Source organism: Stegostoma tigrinum, chromosome 42 (genome assembly GCF_030684315.1).
Source record: "Stegostoma tigrinum isolate sSteTig4 chromosome 42, sSteTig4.hap1, whole genome shotgun sequence".
Taxonomy (NCBI): domain Eukaryota; kingdom Metazoa; phylum Chordata; class Chondrichthyes; order Orectolobiformes; family Stegostomatidae; genus Stegostoma; species Stegostoma tigrinum.
In genome coordinates this window covers 3,061,130-3,085,813 of record NC_081395.1, presented here as the reverse complement: position 1 = coordinate 3,085,813, position 24,684 = coordinate 3,061,130, and the positions used below count along the sequence as shown (strand labels likewise).

The 24,684-nt window shown below is 50.8% G+C and overlaps 1 protein-coding gene across 5 annotated transcripts in view; it reads right to left on the bottom strand.

Moving 5' to 3' along the window:
• eml3 (EMAP like 3) overlaps positions 1-24,684 on the bottom strand; it is a 90,730-nt gene that overhangs the window by 42,824 nt on the left and 23,222 nt on the right. For 2 of the 5 annotated variants that reach the window (XM_059641639.1, XM_059641637.1), the window contains exons 2-6: positions 23,510-23,841; positions 10,758-10,937; positions 7,915-8,038; positions 6,048-7,184; positions 4,134-4,265 (exon numbers count right to left, since the gene is read on the bottom strand). In XM_059641639.1, coding sequence (XP_059497622.1) covers positions 4,134-4,265; positions 6,048-7,184; positions 7,915-8,038; positions 10,758-10,937; positions 23,510-23,525 — 1,589 coding nt within the window. In that variant the 5' untranslated portion in view covers positions 23,526-23,841. The remainder of the gene's footprint in view (positions 1-4,133; positions 4,266-6,047; positions 7,185-7,914; positions 8,039-10,757; positions 10,938-23,509; positions 23,842-24,684) is intronic. The other 3 variants (XM_059641638.1, XM_059641641.1, XM_059641640.1) reach the window with 3 other exon arrangements.

The window sequence follows — 24,684 nt, the reverse complement described above, 5'->3', positions numbered from 1 at the left end:
CCCATTTCTAAAGAAGGGTCTAGGCCAGAAAGGTCAGCTTTCCTGCTCCTCTGATGCTGCTTGGCCTGCTGTGTTCATCCAGCTCTACACCATGTTGTCTCAGATTCTCCAGCATCTGCAGTTCCCATTATGTCTGATAACAGGAATGGGCAGATTGTCTTATGAGGAAAGGTTGGACAGGCTGGGTTTGTATCCACTGGAGTTTAGGAGAGAAAGAGGCAACTATTTGAGACTTGTGAGATCCCAAGTGATCCTAACGGGGTGAATGTGGAGATGATGTTTCCTCTTGTGGGAGAATCTAGAACTAGAGATCGCCATTTAAAATCCAGGAGTCACTCATTTAAAACAAAAATGAAGAGAAATATTTTCTGTCATTTGGCTGTGGAACTCTCTTGCTCAAAAGGCAGTAGAAGCAGAATGTTTCAATATTTTTAAGGCAGAGGTGGAGAGATTCATGATAAGCAAGGTAGTGTGATGTTATCAGGGGTTAGTAGCCATGATTTTATTGAATGGGGTTCAGGCTTGAAGACTCAGCGGCTTTCTCTTGCTCCTAATTCATATCAATTGATGGGCAAATTATTGGAGAGGATTCTGAGAGATGGTATTTATGATTATTTGGAAAAGCACAGTTTGATTAGAAATAGTCAGCATGGCTTTGTGAGGGGTAGGTCATGCCTCACAAGCCTTACTGAATTCTTTGAAGACGTGACAAAATACGTTGATGAAGGCAGAGCAGCGGATGTGGTGGATATGGATTTTAGCAAGGCATTCAATAAGGTTCCACCTGGTAGGCTCATTCAGAATGTAAGGAGGCATGGGATTCAGGGAAATTTGGCTGTTTGGTACAGAAATGGCTGTCCCCAGTAGAAGACAGAGGGTGGTAGGAGATGGAAAGTATTCAGCTTGGGGCTCGGTGACCAGTGGTGTTCCACATTCTGCGACCTCTGCTCTTTGTGATCTCTTTGTGGATGAGAAAGTGGAAGGGCTAGAATGTTTGACATTGACAGGATGCAGAGCTGGGCAAAGAAGTGGCAGATGGAATTCAATCCAGAAAAGTATGAAGTGATTCATTTTGAAAGGTCGAATTTGAATGCAGAATTTAGGATCAATGGCAGGATTCTAGGCAGTGTGGAGGAATAGAGGGATCTCGGGGTCCACGTCCATAGATCTCTCAAAGTTGCAACCCAAGTTGATAGGGTTGTAAAGAAGGCATATGGCGTGTTGGCTTTCATTGGCAAGGGGATTGAGTTTAAGAGCCGTGAGGTTGCAGCTGTAGCTGTATAAAACTCTGGTTAGACCACACTTGAAATATTGTGTTCAGTTCTGGTAGCCTCACTATAGGAGGAAGTGGAAGTTTTAGAGCAGATTTACCAGGATGCTGCCTGGACTGGAGGGTAGGTCTTATGAGGAAAGGTTGAGGGAGCTAGTGCTTTTCTCATTGGAGCGAAGGAGGATGAGAGGTGACCTGATAGAGGTGTACAAGATAATGAGAGGCATAGATAGAGTGGACAGCCAGAGACTTTTTCCCAGGGCGGAAATGACTATTACGAGATGGCATATTTTTAAGGTGATTGGAGGAAGGTACAGGGGAGATGTCAGAGGTAGGTTCTTCACACAGAGAGTGGTGGGCGTGTGGGATGCGCTGCCGGCAGTGGTAGTGGAGTCAGATACTTGAGAGACTTTTATCCATGGGAAATAAACACGGGGGTAGCCTAACCATTGCTGATCGTCAGAGAAACCTGTCTCCTTTAGGGAAGGAAATGGACATCCTTTACTGGATTGGCGTACATGTGACAATAAATGCGGATCTAGCCAGCAACAGCCCGTGAATGAATTAGGAGAAAAGGGCACCCCAGGTAGAGGAGTTGCCAGGCATGGATGGGATGCATTCTAGATTGCTGAGAGAAGTAAGGGAGGAAATCACAGAGCCATTGACAGAAATTTTCAAGGCTTTGCTGAACACAGTAACTGACTATCGCAAACGTCACACTGCTGTTTAAGAAATGGGCAAATGGACAAGTTGAAAGTGGCGTTCCAAGGGATCGGTGTTCGGGCCCTTGCTTTTTCTGATTTACATAAACAATTTGGAGATGACTGTTGAGCGCAAGATCTCTAAATTTATAGATGATACTAAGCTCAGGAGAATAGTGAATTGTGAGGATGACGCTGAGCAACTTCAGAGGGACACTGACAAGTTCGCCAAATGGGCATACACCTAGCTGATGAACTTTCATGCAGAGAAATGTGAGGTAATGCATTTTGGTAGAAGAAGCATAGAGGCATGATACAGGCTCAACTTTGAAGGGCATTCGGGAATAGAGTGACCTCAGGGTCCAAGTGCATAATCTTTTTGAAGTTGGCCAAGAAAATTGAAACAGTTGTTAAAAAGACTGATAGGTTCTTTGGTTTTATAAAGAGAGGCATAGGGTATAACAGCAAGGAAGTGATGCTACATCTCTACAATCATCGGTCAGACCACATTTTGAGTTTTGTATTCAGTTCAGGGCACTTTATTTAAGGAAGGATGTTAAGCCCAGGAAAGACTGCAATCGAAATTTACTAGAATGATGCCAAGAATGAAGGATTTTAGATACAAGAGAAGATTGTGCTTATTCTCCATGGAGCAGAGAATATTAAGAGGTGACCTTATTAAGGTGTTCAAAATTATGAACAATTTGACAGACTAGAAAATGATATTCTGTTTCCAATAGTTAGTATTTCAGTAACTAGGAGTCACAATTTTATGACTGTCAACAAGGGAGCTAGGAGTGAGATGAGGAGAACCTCCTTTACTCAGAGAGTTGTTAGGATTTGGAACAAAAACAAAGTTGTTGGAAAAGCTCAGCAGATCTGGCAGCATCTGTGGAGGAGAAAACAGAGTTAACGTTTCGGATCCGGTGACCCTTCCTCAGAACTGAAACTTCCTCAGGATTTGGAATGTGCTCCCCAGCAGAGTGATGGAAGCAGATTCCATAGGTGGTTTCAAAAGGGAACTGGATATAAATTTGAAATGATGTAGTTAGAGGGTTGCGGAAATAGGGCTGGAAGCTAGGACTAACTGGGTTGCTTTCTTCATGGAAAAATTCTGTGATTCTATAAGGTTAACACACAAGTTTATGGAGTTGGGGTTTTGTATTAGCATGGATGGAGGATTTGTTAATGGACAGAAAATTCAGAGAAACGGTTTTTTTTGAACTGCATATAAATCTGATTCATTGAGGCACAGCTGGCACTCACTGGGCAGCAATGAGGATTAGTACCCTTGGACTAGCAATTGTTGGTAGTGGGTAAGAGGGACAGGGGCTAGAGCATGGTGCTGGAGCGGGAAACCAGCTAGGGTTGTGGCTTTAGATCATAATCCAGCCTACCCCATGTAGGTCCCAAGCTGATGTGAGTACTGTATCTGGGGCAGGATTGGGTTTGTGTGATGGCCCAAGGGTCAAACAACTTTCCACTGTATTGGCTAACATGAGTATTAACCAGAAGACATTCAGTACTGTGGGAATCCAGCTCAGGACAACGTGCTGCTGTCTGAGATAAGAAATCAGAAGATTAAAACTTAAATAATTCAGTAACATATTTGTTGAAAGGTCAATTTTGAATAGGGTATTTATTCTGCAAAATTGATTCACTTGTCCAAAGAAACCCCCACAGCTTGACAGTCTTCACATTCTGTGTCCACATTCACTTCCCAAGAGCTGAAGAATTTATTTCACTAGCAGCTGTGAGGAAATAATGGTGGCTTTCTTTCTCAAACCAAGCACCATTTATCACTTTTTTAAAAACCCTTTTATTTGTTTCAGAGGCGGCGATGGTTAGAATCTGACCCTTTCCGAACAATATCATCATCGAAACTTACAACTCCCATCAGAGGGAGGCCAGAGATGTGGCAGGCAGGCGAGAGGGGGAGGTGGGGAAGGTGGTGTGGAGCCAGGCCAGAAGGGGTTAGAGCATTTATGAATGAGACAGATGGTCGGCAGCTCAGAGGAGGAGGGAGAGATAGAGGCAGGAGAGAGGGATACAGATTGGGTGTGGGAGTGAGTGATAGAAAGAGAGACACAGAGAGGGGCAGCAGCGGGAGTTAAGAGACATGGGAAGTGAGAGAGAAAAGGGAAATGATCTAATCTACTGACCTGTCCACATTCCTGGATTTTGTCATCAGATTCAGAGAGGAAGCAGATTTTCTTACAAGTTTGGGTTTTCCATTCTCCGTGGCCCTGTCTCGTGGTGTTCCAAGTTTATCTGAAGTGCTGCAGCGTCTTAAACTAAAGAACATATTTTAGAAAAATGTGGTTAAAATCAAAGGCAAGGTAAGGAAAGATGTTAATCAGGAGGGGAGGCATGCATTCCAAGCCAAATACCCAGAATCAGGTTACAGAGAAGCTGTTACCAAGGTTAGGATACAGATAAACTAGCTCAACACAACATGAGGGATGGTCCATCTCATGGCATGTGGAGCTGGAGTTTTTCCGGCGTGTTAGTGAATTGCATTGGTTTGTAGAGAATGGAGGTTTCAGCAATCTCTGCACTCCCTCCAAGATCTTTCAGGTGTCAGTCATTCCCAGCAGCCCTGGCCCAAATGAAACCAGGCTCCCATCCTGCTGCTTGCTCAGACACAGCAGGGAGCTGCCCTCTGCACAAAGTGGCAATAATCTCTGATGCTGGCTGAGTCTCTCCTGAAGTAAGCAGCAGAAAACCAGACCCTGTTAGTTCAGGCTAAGGTCACTCCATTTTCCCCAAACACAGACAGGATTTGATTAGATTTTCATTGAGGAGTGATTGGAATTTGACATGCATTAGTCATGCATCTGTTTTAATGGGTTAGAAAGAAGTTAGTAAGAAACAATGTTCATAGCTGTGTGAGAAATCCCAACATCCCAAAATTAGCCAACTGTTGTCCAGGCCAGAGTTCTGCGTACTCTGCTCCGAGTATATTCATTCCTATTTCCAATTCTCCAGTTTCAGGGACTGTTTAGATGATTAAAGTTTTAGCCGGAGTCCCAACCCAATCAAGGAAAAGAGGGATATCAGTGTTGTAGATCAGGGACCTCTCTCCCTTCTCAGTCTGTCAACACCTGTCAGTCCAAGGATGTGCTGTCAATCATACCTCAATATCCATAACTCCTGTCTCAAACTCTACTGACAATGGTGAAATGTCCCCATTCTCCCAGTCTGCCTCAATTCCCCCCCCCTCTCCCCTCCAAGAGATAAATTAAAATCTAGCTTCATGGAGATGGTTGTCAATAAAGCCCCACTTGGGTCACTAACATCATTTAGTGATGGGAAAGCTGCTGTACCTACTCGGTCTGGCCTACCTGTGACTCAGCAATGTGGTTGACACATCTTGGCGGCTAGGGATGGGTAATAAATGCTGGGCCTGGCCACCGAACCCCAGATCCCTTGAACAAATGCAAACCCTGACTAAACATAGGAGCTTAAAGGTAGAGTGAAGTGGTGGTATTCTCATACCTCCAAAGGCTGACCTGTATGTATACATATCTTGTCGCCAGAAACAAAAAAACACTCTCTCTGCATATGCAATGAGTTTTCTTGCTGGAGACTGACTAATTGAGCTATTCTGTGCCCTTTACATGGAGCTAGCAGCTGGATTGGGATTTTGCCTCCACATTACACCCAGGCCAGATGATGACAGATGAAGAAGTGTTATCCTCAGCACCAATATGCCTTGATTACCAGAGGATGACACTTGATTACATAAACCCACTGCGTCAGATCTGTAATCAATCGAGGAGACACTACAATTGGATTACTCCAGGTCCATCTTAGCTCCCTCAATATCAGATCACAAATGGTTGTTAGTGACCTGTGCAAAACGTTCAGTCATATTGACAGATGAAAGGAAAATTGTCAGGCAAAGAGGAATGCTAGGAGATTTGAAACTGCTGAGTGACAGTGACCTTTTTTTTGGGGGTGTGTTAAAGGGTGCTTGGGCAAAGGTGTTGGGACTTGGTGGGAGTCCTCCAATCACCCAGCAGTACCAAAGAGTTGACCCACACAGATAACACTAGAGCTAATATCCAACGCACAGAACTTTCTTGTTGAGGCCAGAGTTGGTCACGACAGGTGATGATGAAGAGATGCAGTTCCTGGGACTCTGTTGGGCAGCTTGGCTGACACTGCGAGGGCCCTGAGGTTGAGAAGTCAGCTCGTCCTGACTTTCCTGGAGACATGGCAGGATTTTGGTCACCAGTTCAGACTGTGTTTGAGACGGAGTCTGAGAGACATCGAGACTGGCTACTGAGGGAGATCCTTCAGTTGTTTGTTCATCCTGAGCAGACTCAGGTCTGGCTGTGAGAGGTGCTGAGTGTTCCTGTTGTAGACAGTGAGAAATCTCTGCATTGATGGCCACAGCATGGACTTCATTGCTTGGTTGGCTCAGAGATGCATCTGGAGGGACTGCTTCTGGACTGGCCCGAGATTGAGAAAGAGCCTCTGCCATAGGCTGGCTCTGATACAAATCCAGAGAAGCCACAGGAGACAGATCTTGCTCATCTGGGCTCTGACTTGAATGCTTATCCTGCTGGTCTAGACTCTTGTTTGATTGAGGTTTGGGTGGGCACTGAGAATATTGCTGAATGATATTCTGGGAGGTAGGACTGTGAGATAGGAGTAGGGAGATAGGATGGGCATTCTCGAGAGCTGTTTCCAGGTCAGTGTTGGTCCCTGCTTTTGGAAATGTATCTTGTCCTTGCGTATACAAATGTATTTCCGCAGATTGGAGCCTCGACTCGTCCTTCAGGTAGCACGTGGACAACTTGGCAGGCCATTGGGCACTTGGCTCAAACTGAGATCGGCCTCCAGGCTCTCCTGAGTGGTTTGGGAGGGTGGCACCTTCACAAAGCTGCCAGCTGGGTTCACCATTGTTTGGAAGTTGAGTGGCCTGGGCAGCAGGCCAGGATCCTGGGCTCTTTGCACTCTCCTGGCAGCACAGCGGTTGCTTGTGGTCTCCAGCAGGTTGTTGGACTGATGCATGCGGTTGGATCAGGTAGGGATGAAGTTCACAGTGGGACAGGCACTGTGGAGCTAGTGAATGCCTGACTGTGGATTCTGAGTCCTGGGGCCCTGAATGCACTGCCAGTGCAGCCTGACCCCTGGATTGTTGTACACGCGCTTGGTATAACGCCTCAATCCCCTGGACTTTCCTCTCCTTTGTGTGTTTACAACTGCAGATGGTACATGATAAAGAAAGAAATTAAACACACAAATCAGTCACAATTCACAGCTATCTCATAACGCCACCCTATCCCTCTCCCCACCACCACATCTGATAGTGAAACCCCTTTTATCTGTAGGTCACTGGGCGCATTTCATAGACCAGAATTTCCTGGGTGCTGGAGACAGACAAACAGCACAATGCAACACCATCCACAGGGATTACTGATCAGGATTTAGGGATAAAGGCATTGACACTTCTCGACAACCCAAGATCCACATCTAATAAACTCATTTACTGGAGTGGAACTAGCAGGGGATGTGTTCCAATGTCCTGTGACTTCAGTGATGTTCCTAGTCATGGATTTGGAAGATGTTTTCAGAGGAGCCCTGGAGAGTAGCTGCAGTGCATCCTATAGATGGTACACACTGCTGCTACTGAGCGTCCGTGGTGGGTGGAGTGAATGCTTGTAGATGTGGTGTTGATTGAGTGGGGGCTGCTTTGTCCTGGATGGTGTCGAGCTTCTCGAGTGTTGTTGGAGCTGCACTTATCCAGGCAAGTGGAGAGTATTCCATCCCACTCCTGACTTGTGCCCTGTAGATGGTGGGACAGGCTTTGTGGAAGTCAGGAGGTGAGCTGGAAAAAGTTGGGTCCGTGTGGACTGGACTAATTGGCAATCAGCCCTTGCTGAATTGAGGACACAGGTTACAGAGAGCAATGGAGCAGGAGTCAGTTTGTACCTTGTACTAGTATCTCCAGTATGACGCAATAAATCGTAGGCTGAACTCAAAGACTGGCTCCTTGTCGCACTGGACCGCCCAGATGGACCCACAGTAGGGAAAGCACTTTGTAAAGTGTGATTTCCTGAAAGAGGCAGACAAAGAGGGAGCAAAACAGAGACAGGCAGATGGAGAGACAGAGAGAGAGACAGAGAGGGAAGCAAAAAGATTATTACACAATTCTCTCACACACATACCTGAAGACGTGCTCGCCACCTGAACATCCCTCATCTCTTTTCCCAGTTCTGAAACTACATTCAAATCTCCAAATGAATTATCACACAAATGTTCCAACGCCATCCCAAAACAGCCCACCCCTCACCTCACCTCCCTGTCTGGAGTCAATGTCCAAACTGATGGCACCTCACTCCCAACCCTTTCCCTGACAACAATCGGCACCTTTGACTGCAACCCCTCATCCTCCTTGTCCGTCCACCATCCTGTCTTTTCCCATGTCCTCCAGTTTCCCCCTCTGCCTACTTCAGCTCTACTTTCACCTCCCTTCCCTTCTGCTCCCATCTCCCCTGCTCCTCCCTCCCCCTTCCACCACCCTCTCCTCCTCCTACTCCTGCACCCCCATTCCTGCTCCCTCTCCAGGCACCGCTGCTGTATCTCCTCTTTCTCTCCCACTGACCCTCCTCCTCATACCTTCCTTTGTCTCCCACATACCCTCCTCTTCCTCTTCCTGCTCCTCTTCCTCCATCCTGTCCTTCCTGATGGGAGAGAGCCAGGGGGAGCACACAGGGAGTGAGGAGGACAATGTGTGTGGGAAGCAGACTGAGAACAAGTGGGGAGGTTGCAAGGTGCGGAGCAAGAGGCGAGCACAGGGAACAAGTGCATGGAACAAGAGAGCTTGGGAGTGAGAGCAGGGGCGAGTGCGGGCAGTGGGCCTGGGGATAAGTACGGGAAGTGAGTGTGAGGAGGGGACCCGCGGATAAGTATAGGGAGTGAGGTGGGGAGCGAGCACAGAGAGTGAGTGCGGGCATAAGTACAGGGAGTGAGTGCGGGGAGCGGGCCCGGGGATAAATACAGGGAGTGAGTGTGGGGAGTGGGCCTGGGGATAAGTACAGGCACCGAGTGCGGGGAGTGGGCCCGGGGATAAGTACGGGGAGTGAGCGAGGGGAGTGGGCCTGGGGATAAGTACAGGGAGTGTGTGCGGGGAATGGGCCTGGGGATAAGTAGTGGGAGTGAGTGCGGGGAGGGGGGCCCGGGGATAAGTATGGGGAGCAGGCCCGGGGATAAGTACAAGGAGTGAGTGCGGAGACAAGTGCGGGATGGGGGGCCCGGGGATGAGTACGGGGAGTGGGCCGGGGATAAGTAGGGGGAGTGACTGCCTGGAGTGGGCCGGGGATAAGTACAGGGAGTGAGTGTGGGGGGCGAGCGCGTGGATGGGGGCTGACGATAAGTACGGGGAGCAGGCCCGGGGATAAGTACAGGGAGTGAGTGCGGGGGCAGGTGCGGGGATTGGGCCCGGGGATAAATACAAGGAGTGAGTGCGGGGAGGGGGCCCGGGGAGCGAGTGCGGGGAGTGGGCCTGGGGATAAGTAGAGGGAGTGAGTGCAGGGAGGGGGCCCGGGGATAAGTACAGGGAGCGAGTCCGGGGAGCGGGCCCGGGGATAAGTACAGGGTCCAGGCCCGGGGACAAGTACGGGGAGCGGGCCCGGGGATAAGTACAGGGTCCAGGCCCGGGCATAAGTACAGGGTCCAGGCCCGGGGATAAGTACAGGGATTGAGTGCAGGCAGGGGGCCCGGGGACAAGTACGGGGATCGAGTCCGGGGAGGGGGCCTGGGGATAAGTACAGGGAGCGAGTGCGGGGAGGAGGCCCAGGGATAAGTAGAGGGAGCGAGTGCAGGGAGGGGGCCCGGGGATAGGTGCAGGGTGTGAGTGCACGGAGGGGGCCTGGGGATAAGTACGGGGAGCGAGTATGGGGAGGGGACCCAGGGAGCGAGTGCAGGGAGGGGGCCCGGGGATAAGTACAGGGAGCAAGTGTGGGGAGTGAGCGCGGAGAGTGAAGATGGACAGCGAGCCCAGGGATAAGTACAGGGATTGAGTGCAGGCAGGGGGCCCGGGGACAAGTACGGGGATCGAGTCCGGGGAGGGGGCCTGGGGATAAGTACAGGGAGCGAGTGCGGGGAGGAGGCCCAGGGATAAGTAGAGGGAGCGAGTGCAGGGAGGGGGCCCGGGGATAGGTGCAGGGAGCGAGTCCGGGGAGGGGGCCTGGGGATAAGTACAGGGAGTGAGTGCGGGCAGGAGGCCCGGGGATCAGTACGGGGAGTGGGCCCGGGGACAATTACGGGGAGTGGGCCCGGAGACAAGTACAGGGAGTGAGTGCGGGGAGTGGGCCCGGGGATAGATGCAGGGTGTGAGTGCACGGAGGGGGCCTGGGGATAAGTACGGGGAGCGAGTATGGGGAGGGGACCCAGGGAGCGAGTGCAGGGAGGGGGCCCGGGGATAAGTACAGGGAGCAAGTGTGGGGAGTGAGCGCGGAGAGTGAAGATGGACAGCGAGCCCAGGGATAAGTACAGGGAGTGGGTGCGGGGAGCAAGCCCAGGTGGCAAGTGCAGGGAGTGGGCCCCAGGGATAAGTACAGGGAGCTACAGCAGAGAGCGAGTGTGTGGAGTGAGTATGGGGAGCATGCCCCCAGAGTGAGCCCAGGTGGCAAATGCATGGAGTGAGTCTCGGGGATAAGTACAGGGAGCTAGAGCAGAGAATGAGTACAGGGGGCTGAGTGTGGTGAGGTGAGCGTGGGGAGTGAGCAGTATAACAGAATATATTGCGAGTTGATTAGGAATTGGAAACATACCGGGGTGGCTGGCTTCCAGCAGTGAGAAGTGCTGGTCGTAGAAGCAGATGCGACGGAGGGCATCGGCGAGTGCAGATTTAAGCAGTGTAATCTCGTCATCTTGCTGCTGGACTCTCTGCTCGAGCACTGAAAGCCGATGGTCCTGGTGATCCCACTCACTCACTCCAGATACATTGTCCTCTGTTATGGGGAGAGGATCAGAGACTAACCATCACACTATCTCACCCAGCCTGAAGTCTCTCTGCGGCCAATGAAATACATTATACTTTGCCTGGTCACTGTGATAGTGTAGGGGAGACAGCAGCAAATTTACACAGCAAGCTCCCGCATGCAGCTATGTGACAATGACCTAGATCATGTGTTTCTCGTGATGTTGGTTGAGGGATCAATAATGGCTCCAGGGGGCCGGGGAAAGATCCCACTGCTGTTCTTCTGATAATGGCATAGAATCTTTTACACCACCTCACTACCGGGAGGCAGCAGGGGTTATTGAGAGGAGTTACAGGGAGGTAGTCACTCCTCAGGTACAAGAAAAAGACAGAGATAATGGGAACTGCAGATGCTGGAGAATTCCAAGATAATAAAATGTGAGGCTGGATGAACACAGCAGGCCAAGCAGCATCTCAGGAGCACAAAAGCTGACGTTTCGGGCCTAGACCCTTCATCTGATGAAGGGTCTAGGCCCGAAACGTCAGCTTTTGTGCTCCTGAGATGCTGCTTGGCCTGCTGTGTTCATCCAGCCTCACATTTTATTAACGAGAAAAAGGCAGATGGGTTACGGTCAGGGGACGGAAGAGGAACTGGCAGGCAGTGCAGGGATCCCCTGTGGCCATTCCCCTCAACAATAAGTATACCGTTTTGGATACTGTTGGGGGGGATGACTTACCTGGGGAAAGCAGTGGGGAACAGCTCTCTGGCACAGAGTCTGTCCCTGCTCCTCAGAAGGGAAGGGGGAAGAGGAGCAGAGCAGTAGTCATTGGAAACCCCACAGTTAGGGGGACAGATAGGAGGTTCTGTGGGGACAAGAGAGACTCATGGTTGGTGTGTTGCCTCCCAGGTGCCAGGGTGCGTGATGTCTCTGATTGTGTTTTTGGGATCCTTAAGGGGGAGGGGGGAGCAGCCCTAAGTTGTGGCCCACATTGGCACCAACGACATAGGTAGGAAGAGAGATGGGGGTTTAAGGCAGAAATTCAGGGAGCTAGGATGGAAGCTGAGAGCTAGAACGAACAGAGTTGTTGTCTCTGGTTTGTTGCCTGTGCCACATGCTATGAGGCGAGGAATAGGGAGAGAGAGGAGTTGAACACGTGACTACAGGGATGGTGCAGGAGGGAGGGTTTTGGATTCTTGGATAATTGGGGCTCTTTCTGGGGCAGGTGGGACCTCTACAAGCAGGATGGTCTTTACCTGAACCAGACGGGTACCGATATCCTGGGGGGGAAATTTGCTAAGGCTATTCGGGTGGGTTTAAACTAATTCAGCAGGGGGATGTGAACCAAAATTGTAGTTCGAGTATAGAAAAGGTTGAGAGTAGGGAGGTCCGAAATAAAGTTTCAGGGACACAAGATGGCACCGGCAACCAAGAAGTTGGATTGAAGTGTGTCTACTTCAACGCCAGGAGCATCCGGAATAAGGTGGGTGAACTTGCAGCATGGGTTAGTACCTGGGACTTCGATGTTATGGCCATTTCAGAGACATGGATAGAGCAGGGACAGGAATGGTTGCTGCAGGTTCCGGGATTTAGATGTTTCAGTAAGAACAGAGAAGATGGTAAGAGGCGGGGAGGTGTGGAATTGTTAGTCAAGGACAGTATTACAGTTGCAGAAAGGATGTTTGGGGACTCGTCAACTGAGGTAGTATGGGCTGAGGTTAGAAACAGGAAAGGAGAGGTCACCCTGTTGGGAGTTTTCTATAGGCCTCCGAACAGTTCCAGATATGTAGAGGTAAGGATAGCAAAGATGATTCTCGATTTGAGTGAGAGAGACAGGGTAGTTGTCATGGGGGACTTCAAATTTCCAGATATTGACTGGGAACACTATAGTTCGAGTACTATAGATGGGTCAGTTTTTGTCCAGTGTGTGCAGGAGGGCTTCCTGACACAGTATGTAGATCGGCCAAAAAGGGGCGAAGCCACATTAGATTTGGTAGTGGGTGATGAGCCCGGCCAGGTGTTAGATTTGGAAGTAGGTGAGCACTTTGGTGATAGCGATCACAATTCTGTTATGTTTACTTCAGTGATGGAAAGGGATAGGTGTATACCACTGGGCAAGAGTTATAGCTGGGGGAAAGGCAATTAGGATGAGATTAGGCAAGATTTAGGGAGCACAGGATGGGGAAGGACACTGCAGGGGATGGGCACATTAGAAATGTGGAGCTTATTCAAGGAAAAGCTCCTGTGTATCCTAGATAAGTATGTACCTGTCAGGCAGGGAGGAAGCTATAGAGCGCGGGAGCCGTGGTTTACGAAGGAAGTGGAATCTCTGGTCAAGAGGAAGAAGAAGGCTTATGTTAGGATGAGATGTGAAGGCTCAGTTAGGGAACTTGAGGGCTACAAGGTAGCCAGGAAAGACCTAAAGAGAGAGCTCAGAAGAGCCAGAAGGAGATATGAGAAGTTGTTGGCGGATAGGATCAGGGTAAACCCTAAGGCTTTCTATAGGTATTTAAGGAATAAAAGAATGACGAAAGTAAGATTAGGGCCAATCAAGGATAGTAGTGGGAAGTTGTGTGTGGAGTCAGAGGAGATAGGGGAAGCACTAAATGAATATTTTTCAACAGTATTCACTCTAGAAAACGACAATGTTGTCGAGGAGAATACTGAGATACAGGCTACCAGACTAGGTGGGATTGAGGGTCACAAGGAAGAGGTATTAGAAATCCTACAGAGTGTGAAGATAGATAAGTCCCCTGGGCTGGATGAGATTTATCCTAGGATCCTCTGGGAAGCCAGGGAGGAGATTGCCAAGCCTTTGGCATTGATCTTTAACTCGTCATTGTCTACAGGAATAGTGCCAGATGACTGGAGGATAGCAAATGTGGTTCCCCTGTTCAAGAAGGGGAGTAGAGACAACCCTGGTAATTATAGACCAGTGAGCCTTACCTCAGTTGATGGTAAAGTGTTGGAAAAGGTTATAAGGGATAGGATTTATAATCATCTAGAAAAGAATAATTTGATTAAGGATAGTCAGCACGGTTTTGTGAAGGGTAGGTCATGCCTCACAAACCTTATTGAGTTCTTCAAGAAGGTGACCAAACAGGTAGATGAGAGTAAACCGGTTGATGTGGTGTATATGGATTTCAGCAAGGCGTTCGATAAGGTTCCCCACAATAGACTATTGTACAAAATGCGGAGGAATGGAATTGTGGGAGATATAGCAGTTTGGATCAGAAAGTGGCTTGCTGAAAGAAGACAGAGGGTGGTAGTTGATGGGACATGTTCATCCTGGAGGCCAGTTACTAGTGAAGTACCACAAGGGTCGGTGTTGGGTCCACTGGTGTTTGTCATTTTTATAAATGACCTGGATGAGGGCGTAGAGATAATGGGAACTGCAGATGCTGGAGAATTCCAAGATAATAAAATGTGAGGCTGGATGAACACAGCAGGTCAAGCAGCATCTCAGGAGCACAAAAGCTGACGTTTCGGGCCTGGACCCTTCATCAGAGAGGGGGATGGGGAGAGGCAACTGGAATAAATAGGGAGAGAGGGGGAGGCGGACTGAAGATGGAGAGAAAAGAAGATAGGTGGAGAGAGTATAGGTGGAGAGGTAGGGAGGGGATAGGTCAGTCCAGGGAAGACGGACAGGTCGAGGAGGTGGGATGAGGTTAGTAGGTGGATGGGGGTGCGGCTTGGGGTGGGAGGAAGGGATGGGTGACAGGAAGAGCCGGTTAGGGAGGCAGAGACAGTTTGGACTGGTTTTGGGATGCAGTGGGTGGGGGGGAAGAGCTGGGCTGGTTGTGTGGTGCAATGGGGGGAGGGGACGAACTGGGCTGGTTTAGGGATGGGGTGGGGGAAGGGGAGATTTTGAAGCTGGTGAAGTCCACATTGATACCATTAGGCTGCAGGGTTCCCAGGCGGAATATGAGTTGCTGTTCCTGCAACCTTCGGGTGGCATCATTGTGGCAGTGCAGGAGGCCCATGATGGACATGTCATCTAGAGAATGGGAGTGGGAGTGGAAATGGTTTGCGACTGGGAGGTGCAGTTGTTTGTTGCGAACTCAGCGGAGGTGTTCTGCAAAGCGGTCTCCAAGCCTCTGCTTGGTTTCCCCAATGTAGAGGAAGCCGCACCGGGTACAGTGAATGCAGTATACCACATTGACAGATGTGCAGGTGAACCTCTGCTTAATGTGGAATGTCATCTTGGGGCCTGGGATAGGGGTGAGGGAGGTGGTGTGGGGGCAAGTGTAGCATTTCCTGCGGTTGCAGGGGAAGGTGCCGGGTGTGGTGGGGTTGGAGGGCAGTGTGGAGCGAACAAGGGAGTCACAGAGAGAGTGGTCTCTCCGGTAGGCAGACAGGGGTGGGGATGGAAAAATGTCTTGGGTGGTGGGGTCGGATTGTAAATGGCGAAAGTGTCGGAGGATGATGCGTTGTATCCGGAGGTTGTTAGGGTGGTGTGTGAGAACGAGGGAGATCCTCTTAGGGCGGTTTTGGCGGGGGCGGGGTGTGAGGGATGTGTTGCGGGAAATACGGGAGACGCGGTCAAGGGCGTTCTCGATCACTGTGGGGGGAAAGTTGCGGTCCTTAAAGAACTTGGACATCTGGGATGTGCGGGAGTGGAATGTCTTATCGTGGGAGCAGATGCGGCGGAGGCGGAGGAATTGGGAATAGGGGATGGAATTTTTGCAGGAGGGTGGGTGGGAGGAGGTGTATTCTAGGTAGCTGTGGGAGTCGGTGGGCTTGAAATGGACATCAGTTACAAGCTGGTTGCCTGAGATGGAGACTGAGAGGTCCAGGAAGGTGAGGGATGTGCTGGAGATGGCCCAGGTGAACTGAAGGTTGGGGTGGAAGGTGTTGGTGAAGTGGATGAACTGTTCGAGCTCCTCTGGGAAGCAAGAGGCGGCGCCGATACAGTCATCAATGGGAGGCGGTGTATTCTAGGTAGCTGTGGGAGAGGTGGGGTTTGGGGCCTGTGTAGGTGCGGAAGTGGGACTGTTCCACCTAACCTACAAAGAGGCAGGCATAGCTGGGGCCCATGCGGGTGCCCATGGCCACCCCCTTAGTCTGTGAATGGTGTTGTGGGTGGGAGGTCCCCTGAGGTGATGAGGTCGTGAATGGTGTTGGATCCAACACCATTCACGACCTCATCACCTCAGGGGACCTCCCACCCACAGCCTCCAACCTCATTGTTCCCCAACCCCGCACGGCCCGTTTCTATCTCCTTCCCAAAATCCACAAACCTGCCTGCCCTGGTCGACCCATCGTCTCAGCCTGCTCCTGCCCCACCGAACTCATCTCCACCTATCTGGACTCCATTTTCTCCCCTTTGGTCCAGGAACTCCCCACCTACGTCCGTGACACCACCCACGCCCTCCACCTCCTCCAGGACTTCCAATTCCCTGGCCCCCAACACCTCATATTCACCATGGACATCCAGTCCCTATACACCTGCATTCCGCATGCAGATGGCCTCAAGGCCCTCCGCTTCTTCCTGTCCCGCAGGCCCGACCAGTCCCCCTCCACCGACACTCTCATCCACCTAGCTGAACTCGTCCTCACCCTCAACAACTTCTCTTTTGACTCCTCCCACTTCCTACAGACTAAGGGGGTGGCCATGGGCACCCGCATGGGCCCCAGCTATGCCTGCCTCTTTGTAGGTTAGGTGGAACAGTCCCTCTTCCGCACCTACACAGGCCCCAAACCCCACCTCTTCCTCCGGTACATTGATGACTGTATCGGCGCCGCCTCTTGCTCCCCAGAGGAGCTCGAACAGTTCATCCACTTCACCAACACCTTCCACCCCAACCTTCAGTTCACCTGGGCCATCTCCAGCACATCCCTCACCTTCCTGGACCTCTCAGTCTCCATCTCAGGCAACCAGCTTGTAACTGATGTCCATTTCAAGCCCACCGACTCCCACAGCTACCTAGAATACACCTCCTCCCACCCACCCTCCTGCAAAAATTCCATCCCCTGGTAGATGAGAGTAAACCGGTTGATGTGGTGTATATGGATTTCAGCAAGGCGTTCGATAAGGTTCCCCACAATAGGCTGTTGTACAAAATGCGGAGGAATGGAATTGTGGGAGATATAGCAATTTGGATCGGAAATTGGCTTGCTGAAAGAAGACAGAGGGTGGTAGTTGATGGGAAATGTTCATCCTGGAGACCAGTTACTAGTGGTGTACTGCAAGGGTCGGTGTTGGGTCCACTGCTGTTTGTCATTTTTATAAATGACCTGGATGAAGGCGTAGAATGATGGGTTAGTAAACTTGCAGACGACGCTAAGGTCGGTGGAGTTGTGGATAGTGATGAAGGATGCTGTAGGTTGCAGAGAGACATAGATAAGCTGCAGAGCTGGGCTGAGAGGTGGCAAATGGAGTTTAATGCAGACAAGTGTGAGGTGATGCACTTTGGTAGGAGTAACCAGAAAGCAAAGTACAGGTCTAATGGTAAGATTCTTAGTCATGTAGATGAGCAGAGAGATCTCGGTGTCCATGTACACAGATCCTTGAAAATTGCCACCCAGGTTGACAGGGCTGTTAAGAAGACATACAGTGTTTTAGCTTTTATTAATAGAGGAATCGAGTTCCGGAACCAAGAGGTTATGCTGCAGCTGTACAAAACTCTGGTGCGGCCGCACTTGGAGTATTGTGTACAATTCTGGTCACCACATTATAAGAAGGATGTGGAAGCTTTGGAAAGGGTGCAGAGGAGATTTACTAGGATGTTGCCTGGTATGGAGGGAAGGTCTTACGAGGAAAGGCTGAGGGACTTGAGGCTGTTTTCATTCGAGAGAAGAAGGTTGAGAGGTAACTTAATTGAAACATATAAAATAATCAGAGGGTTAGATAGGGTGGATAGGGAGACCCTTTTTCCTAGGATGGTGACGGCGAGCACGAGGGGGCATAGCTTTAAATTGAGGGGTGAAACATATAGGACAGATGTCAGAAGTAGTTTCTTTACTTAGAGAGTAGTAAGGGAATGGAACTCTTTGCCTGCAACGGTAGTAGATTCGCCAACTTTAGGTACATTTAAGTCGTCATTGGATAAGCATATGGACATACGTGGAATTGCGTAGGTTAAATGGGCTTGAGATCGGTATGACAGGTCGGCACAACATCGAGGGCCGAAGGGCCTGTACTGTGCTGTAATGTTCTATGTTCTATGTTCTATTCCCAATTCCTCCGCCTCCGCCGCATCTGCTCCCACGATAAGACATTCCACTCCCGCACATCCCAGATGTCCAAGTTCTTTAAGGACCGCAACTTTCCCCCCACAGTGATCGAGAACGCCCTTGACCGCGTCTCCCGTATTTCCCGCAACACATCCCTCACACCCCGCCCCCGCCAAAACCGCCCTAAGAGGATCTCCCTCGTTCTCACACACCACCCTAACAACCTCCGGATACAACGCATCATCCTCCGACACTTTCGCCATTTACAATCCGACCCCACCACCCAAGACATTTTTCCATCCCCACCCCTGTCTGCCTTCCGGAGAGACCACTCTCTCCGTGACTCCCTTGTTCGCTCCACACTGCCCTCCAACCCCACCACACCCGGCACCTTCCCCTGCAACCGCAGGAAATGCTACACTTGCCCCCAAACCTCCTCCCTCACCCCTATCCCAGGCCCCAAGATGACATTCCACATTAAGCAGAGGTTCACCTGCACATCTGCCAATGTGGTATACTGCATTCACTGTACCCGGTGCGGCTTCCTCTACATTGGGGAAACCAAGCGGAGGCTTGGAGACCGCTTTGCAGAACACCTCCGCTGAGTTCGCAACAAACAACTGCACCTCCCAGTCACAAACCATTTCCACTCCCCCTCCCATTTTCTAGATGACAGATCCATCATGGGCCTCCTGCACTGCCACAATGATGCCACCCGAAGGTTGCAGGAACAGCAACTCATATTCCGCCTGGGAACCCTGCAGCCTAATGGTTTCAATGTGGACTTCACCAGTTTCAAAATATCCCCTTCCCCTACTGCATCCCTAAACCAGCCCAGTTCGTCCCCTCCCCCCATTGCACCACACAACCAGCCCAGCTCTTCCCCCCCACCCACTGCATCCCAAAACCAGTCCAACCTGTCTCTGCCTCCCTAACTGGTTCTTCCTCTCACCCATCCCTTCCTCCCACCCCAAGCCACACCCCCATCCACCTACCAACCTCAGCCCACCTCCTTGACCTGTCCGTCTTCCCTGGACTGACCTATCCCCTCCCTACCTCCCCACCTATACTCTCTCCACCTATCTTCCTTACTCTCCATCTTCGGTCCGCCTCCCCCTCTCTCCCTATTTATTCCAGTTCCCTCTCCCCATCCCCCTCTCTGATGAAGGGTCCAGGCCCGAAACGTCAGCTTTTGTGCTCCTGAGATGCTGCTTGGCCTGCTGTGTTCATCCAGCCTCACATTTTATTATCTTGGATGAGGGCGTAGGCTGGGTTAATAAATGTGCAGACGACACGAAGGTCGGTGGACTTGTGGATAGTGACGAAGGATGTTGTAGGTTACAGAGAGACATAGATAAGCTGCAGAGCTGGGCTGAGAGATGGCAAATGGAGTTTAATGCAGACAAGTGTGAGGTGATTCACCTTGGTAGGAGTAACCGGAAGGCAAAGTACAGGGCTAATAGTAAGGTTCTTAGCAGTGTAGATGAGCAGAGAGATCTCGGTGTCCACGTACATAGATCCTTGAAAGTTGCCGCCTGGGTTGACAGGGCTGTTAAGAAGGCATACAGTGTTTTAGCTTTTATTAACAGAGGGATCGAGTTCCGGAACCAAGAGGTTATGGTAAAGCTGTACAAAACTCTGGTGCGGACGCACTTGGAGTATTGTGTACAGTTCTGGTCACCGAATTATAAGAAGGATGTGGAAGCTTTGGAAAGGGTGCAGAGGAAATTTACTAGGATGTTGCCTGGTATGGAGGGAAGGTCTTCCGAGGAAAGGCTGAGGGACTTGAGGCTGTTTTCATTAGAGAGAAGAAGGTTGAGAGGTGACTTAATTGAGACATATAAAATAATCGTAGGGTTAGATAGGGTGGATAGGGAGATCCTTTTTCTTCAGATGGTGACGGCGAGCACGAGGGGCCATAGCTTTAAATTAAGGGGTGAAAGATATAGGACAGATGTCAGAGGTGGTTTCTTTACTCAGAGAGTAGTAAGGAAATGGAAAGCTTTGCCTGCAACGGTAGTAGATTCGCCAAGTTTAAGTACATTTAAGTCATCATTGGACAAGCATATGGACATACATGGAATAGTGTAGGTTAGATGGGCTTCAGATCGGTATGACAGGTCGGCACAACATCAAGGGCCGAAGAGCCTGTACTGTGCTGTAATGTTCTATGTTCTCACTACCCCCTGAAAGGGCAGACAGGTGCTCAAATTTCAGGTCTCAACCAAAACACGGCATGAGGCAGCAAAACCTACATCCACAGTCAGGTCTTTGCAGAGTGACATGAGGAGGCATTTTTGACACAGAGAGGAGTAGAAATCCAGATCTCACTATCACACACTCTCTTCCCCCCAACACACATGACATAGTACTCTTAAAACTCAGAGGCCAATTGAAATTTTTAAAACTGAGATTGATCAGTGGTCATTGACTCAAGTGACCAAACCAGGTAGTTGGAGTTAAGGTACAGATCAACCATGATCTAAGTGATTGATGGGGACTGCATGGCCTTGTGCTATGGAACAGCCTCAAAGAGGGGCTGAATAACCTTGCCCTGTTCCTATGGAACATGCTCAAGGATGGGCAGAATGGCCTCATTCTTGTGCATGTGTAAAAGACCCAACGGGATCAGTGGTCTCCTCCTGCGGAAATGTCTCCGAAGAGGTTGTTATGGAGAGCTGGATGTGCTGAAACGGGGACAGTGAATGCATTTCCTGGAATCAGTAAATTTCAGAGTAACATTCCCACACCCACACACACGATGCACAAGTCCAGGCAGCTCTCAAAAGCAGCTCATGTTGCTGAGGAATGGAGACACTATTGCTTGGATCGTGTGTCTCTGATGCAGCCTGATATCCAAGCTCCTTCCTTCACCCTGTACCCCAGCTGAACCACATTTTCCCAATTAGCAGTCACTCAGTACACCTCTGCAGTGAAGATTGGACAGAGTCAAAGTCAAAATTGACAGTCTGAACATGCCCAAATATTAACACCCCATTGATGCCTTGCTGTCTCAGCTCTCAAACTCCCCCGTATATTCCCCCACCTGCGACATGACAAAGGTTGGCAGGGGAGCCACGGCGAGGCACCAGTCAGTGTAGACAGGAAGCATCTGACACAAAACACCTTTCACTTCCTCAGGACATCCCAGGAATTTCATAATAGATGAAAAACATTCTTTTTGAAATGGGGTCACTGTTGTAATGCAGGAATGCAAGCAATCAATTTTCACACAGCAAGCTCAACACATAGCAATGTGAGAATGACCCCGATCATCTGTTTTCAGTGATGTTGATTGAGGGATAAATATTGGCCTCAGGACCCCGGCAAGAAAACACCACGGCACTCCTAATAATGGCCATGGGATCTTTTACGCCACCTCCACCCCAACAATCCCTGAGAGTGGGAGACAGCTCTCTTTAATGTTTCATCTGAAAGACAGTGTCTCCAACAGTGCGGCATCCCGCAGCACTGACCCTCCGGCACAGTGAGGCACTCCCTCAGCACTGACCATCCGACACAGTGCGGCACCCACTCAGCACTGACCCTTCAACACAGTGTGGGGCCCCCTCAGCACTGACCCTCCAACACAGTGCAGCACTCCCTCAGCACTGACCCTCCAACACAGTGCAGCACTCCCTCAGCACTGACCCTCTGACACAGTGCGGTGCTCCCTCAGCACTGACCCACCAACACAGTGCGATGCTCCCTCAGCACTGACCCTCCAAGACAGTGCAGCGCTCCCTCAGCACTGACCCTCCAACACAGTGCGGGGCCTCCTCAGCAATGACCCTCCAACACAGTGCGGTGCTCCCTCAGCACTGACCTTCCAACATAGTGCAGTGCTCCCTCAGTACTGACCCTCCAACACAGTGCGGTGCTCCCTCAGCACTGACCCTCCAACACAGTGCGGTGCTCCCTCAGCAATGACCCTCCAACAGTGTGGTGCTCCCTCAGCAATGACCCTCCAACACAGTGTGGTGCTCCCTCAGCAATGACCCTCCAACACAGTGTGGTGCTCCCTCAGCAATGACCCTCCAACACAGTGCAGCGCTCCCTCAGCACTGACCCTCCAACACAGTGCGGTGCTCCCTCAGCACTGACCCTCCAACACAGTGAGGTGCTCCCTCAGCAATGACCCTCCAACACAGTGCGGTGCTCCCTCAGTACTGACCCTCCGACACAGTGCGGTGCTCCCTCAGTACTGACCCTCCGACACAGTGCGGTGCTCCCTCAGTACTGACCCTCCGACACAGTGCGGTGCTCCCTCAGTACTGACCCTCCGACACAGTGCGGTGCTCCCTCAGTACTGACCCTCCGACACAGTGCGGTGCTCCCTCAGTACTGACCCTCCGACACAGTGCGGTGCTCCCTCAGTACTGACCCTCCGACACAGTGCGGTGCTCCCTCAGCACTGACCCTCCGACACAGTGCGGCACTCCCTCAGCACTGACCATCCGACACAGTGCGGCACCCACTCAGCACTGACCCTTCAACACAGTGTGGGGCCCCCTCAGCACTGACCCTCCAACACAGTGCAGCGCTCCCTCAGCACTGACCCTCCAACACAGTGCAGCGCTCCCTCAGCACTGACCCTCCAACACAGTGCAGCGCTCCCTCAGCACTGACCCTCTGACACAGTGCGGTGCTCCCTCAGCACTGACCCTCCAAAACAGTGCGGTGCTCCCTCAGCACTGACCCTCCAAGACAGTGCAGTGCTCCCTCAGCACTGACCCTCCAACACAGTGCGGTGCTCCCTCAGCACTGACCCTCCAACACAGTGCGATGCTCCCTCAGCACTGACCCTCCAAGACAGTGCGATGCTCCCTCAGCACTGACCCTCCAACACAGTGCGGTGCTCCCTCAGTACTGACCCTCCGACACAGTGCGGTGCTCCCTCAGTACTGACCCTCCGACACAGTGCGGTGCTCCCTCAGTACTGACCCTCCGACACAGTGCGGTGCTCCCTCAGCACTGACCCTCCGACACAGTGCGGTGCTCCCTCAGTACTGACCCTCCGACACAGTGCGGTGCTCCCTCAGTACTGACCCTCCGACACAGTGTGGTGCTCCCTCAGTACTGACCCTCCGACACAGTGCGGTGCTCCCTCAGTACTGACCCTCCGACACAGTGCGGTGCTCCCTCAGTACTGACCCTCCGACACAGTGCAGTGCTCCCTCAGTACTGACCCTCCGACACAGTCCGGTGCTCCCTCAGTACTGACTACCTGAAAGTGCAGTGCTCTCTCTGTATCAGTGTTGGTAGTAGTGGATTGGATATTGTGGCTGAGAGCCACGATGTACTGATCAGAGCATTGAGAAGGGTGAGGGAGTGAGAGTAAGTGACCCATTGCATGAAGAGCAGAGGTTCTGTGTCTTGACTGCTTTGTGTTAGCCAGAACAGTAAAATATTCCCAATAAAGCCCTACCTGTTGAAAAATGCATATTCCAATCACAGTTTTCAAATCCTCCTTCAGCAACCGCCCAGGGCCCCACATGTAGGTTTGATCCTCAGGCAGTCAGACCTATTGCAGATCTGTGCAAAACCAGAACGAATGATTCAGCTTGCTTTTATTTCTACTGAATTGCTTCGTTGTATCACAAATATTTGACCGCTGGTTAATTTTGTTTACCAGCCCCTGCTCCAAGACTTGATGTCCTTGATGTTGTTTGTTGGGCAATGCTGGTGCTTGCTGTCTTCAACGCCACTACAAAACTTCAGGCAAACCATGCACATCATAAGAGGCCTGTAGGCAGGAAGCTGAAAGATATCGTGCAACTGTTAGCTCGGCAGCAGCTCCCCCACAACACCCCAGTCACCACGATAAGCGAAACCATCCTTCACTCTAACCCACATTCTGAACCTTGGTTCCGCTGACCGTGCAGCTGCACCACTTCACTCTCTGTTCAGCTCTTGACTTAATGCACAGCCCTCAATTCCGTATTTTACTTCCTTATCTCTGGAACATTTAAAGCCAGCTCTACAATACCTCAGTGCTGTTCCCAATCTGTTACTCCACTGGCAATGCCTTCATCTGCCGGGGTCTTGAGCTCTGGAATTCTCTTCCCCAAACTCTCCCGTCTACAACATTCCTTAAATCCTGTGCTTTAGACCAGGGCTCTAGTCATACTCCTGTACTGCTCATGTGAATGAGGTGACAGGCACCATTGTTCAGTGGATTACTGGGGATGCTGGGATCATTCCCCTTGGGGGAGCAGGCAAGGTTCAGGTGGAGATTGATTCAAGGTGTTCAGTATCAGGAAGGGGCTGTTGGGCCGAGTCAACGAGGGAGTAACTGTTGCCAGCAGTAGGAAGGTTGGTCACCAGAGGGTCACAGATTGAAGAGAATCAGGGCAAAAACCATATGGTGAACTGATTCATGCAGCAGGGTCATTCTGTGCAGTGACTGATGTTGCAAGAGGGGTCTGTGAAGGAGTGACAGGCAGTCTGCAGAAACCGGTCAGCATTCAGTTAACAGCCGACATGTGGTTGCAGGAGGAGGAGAGCCGAGAATGAAGAGCATTTCATATTTAGTACATTTGCTTCAGCCCACTCACTGTGCACAGTGAAACGGCAAATTAAGACAAGCCAACCAAGCTCACG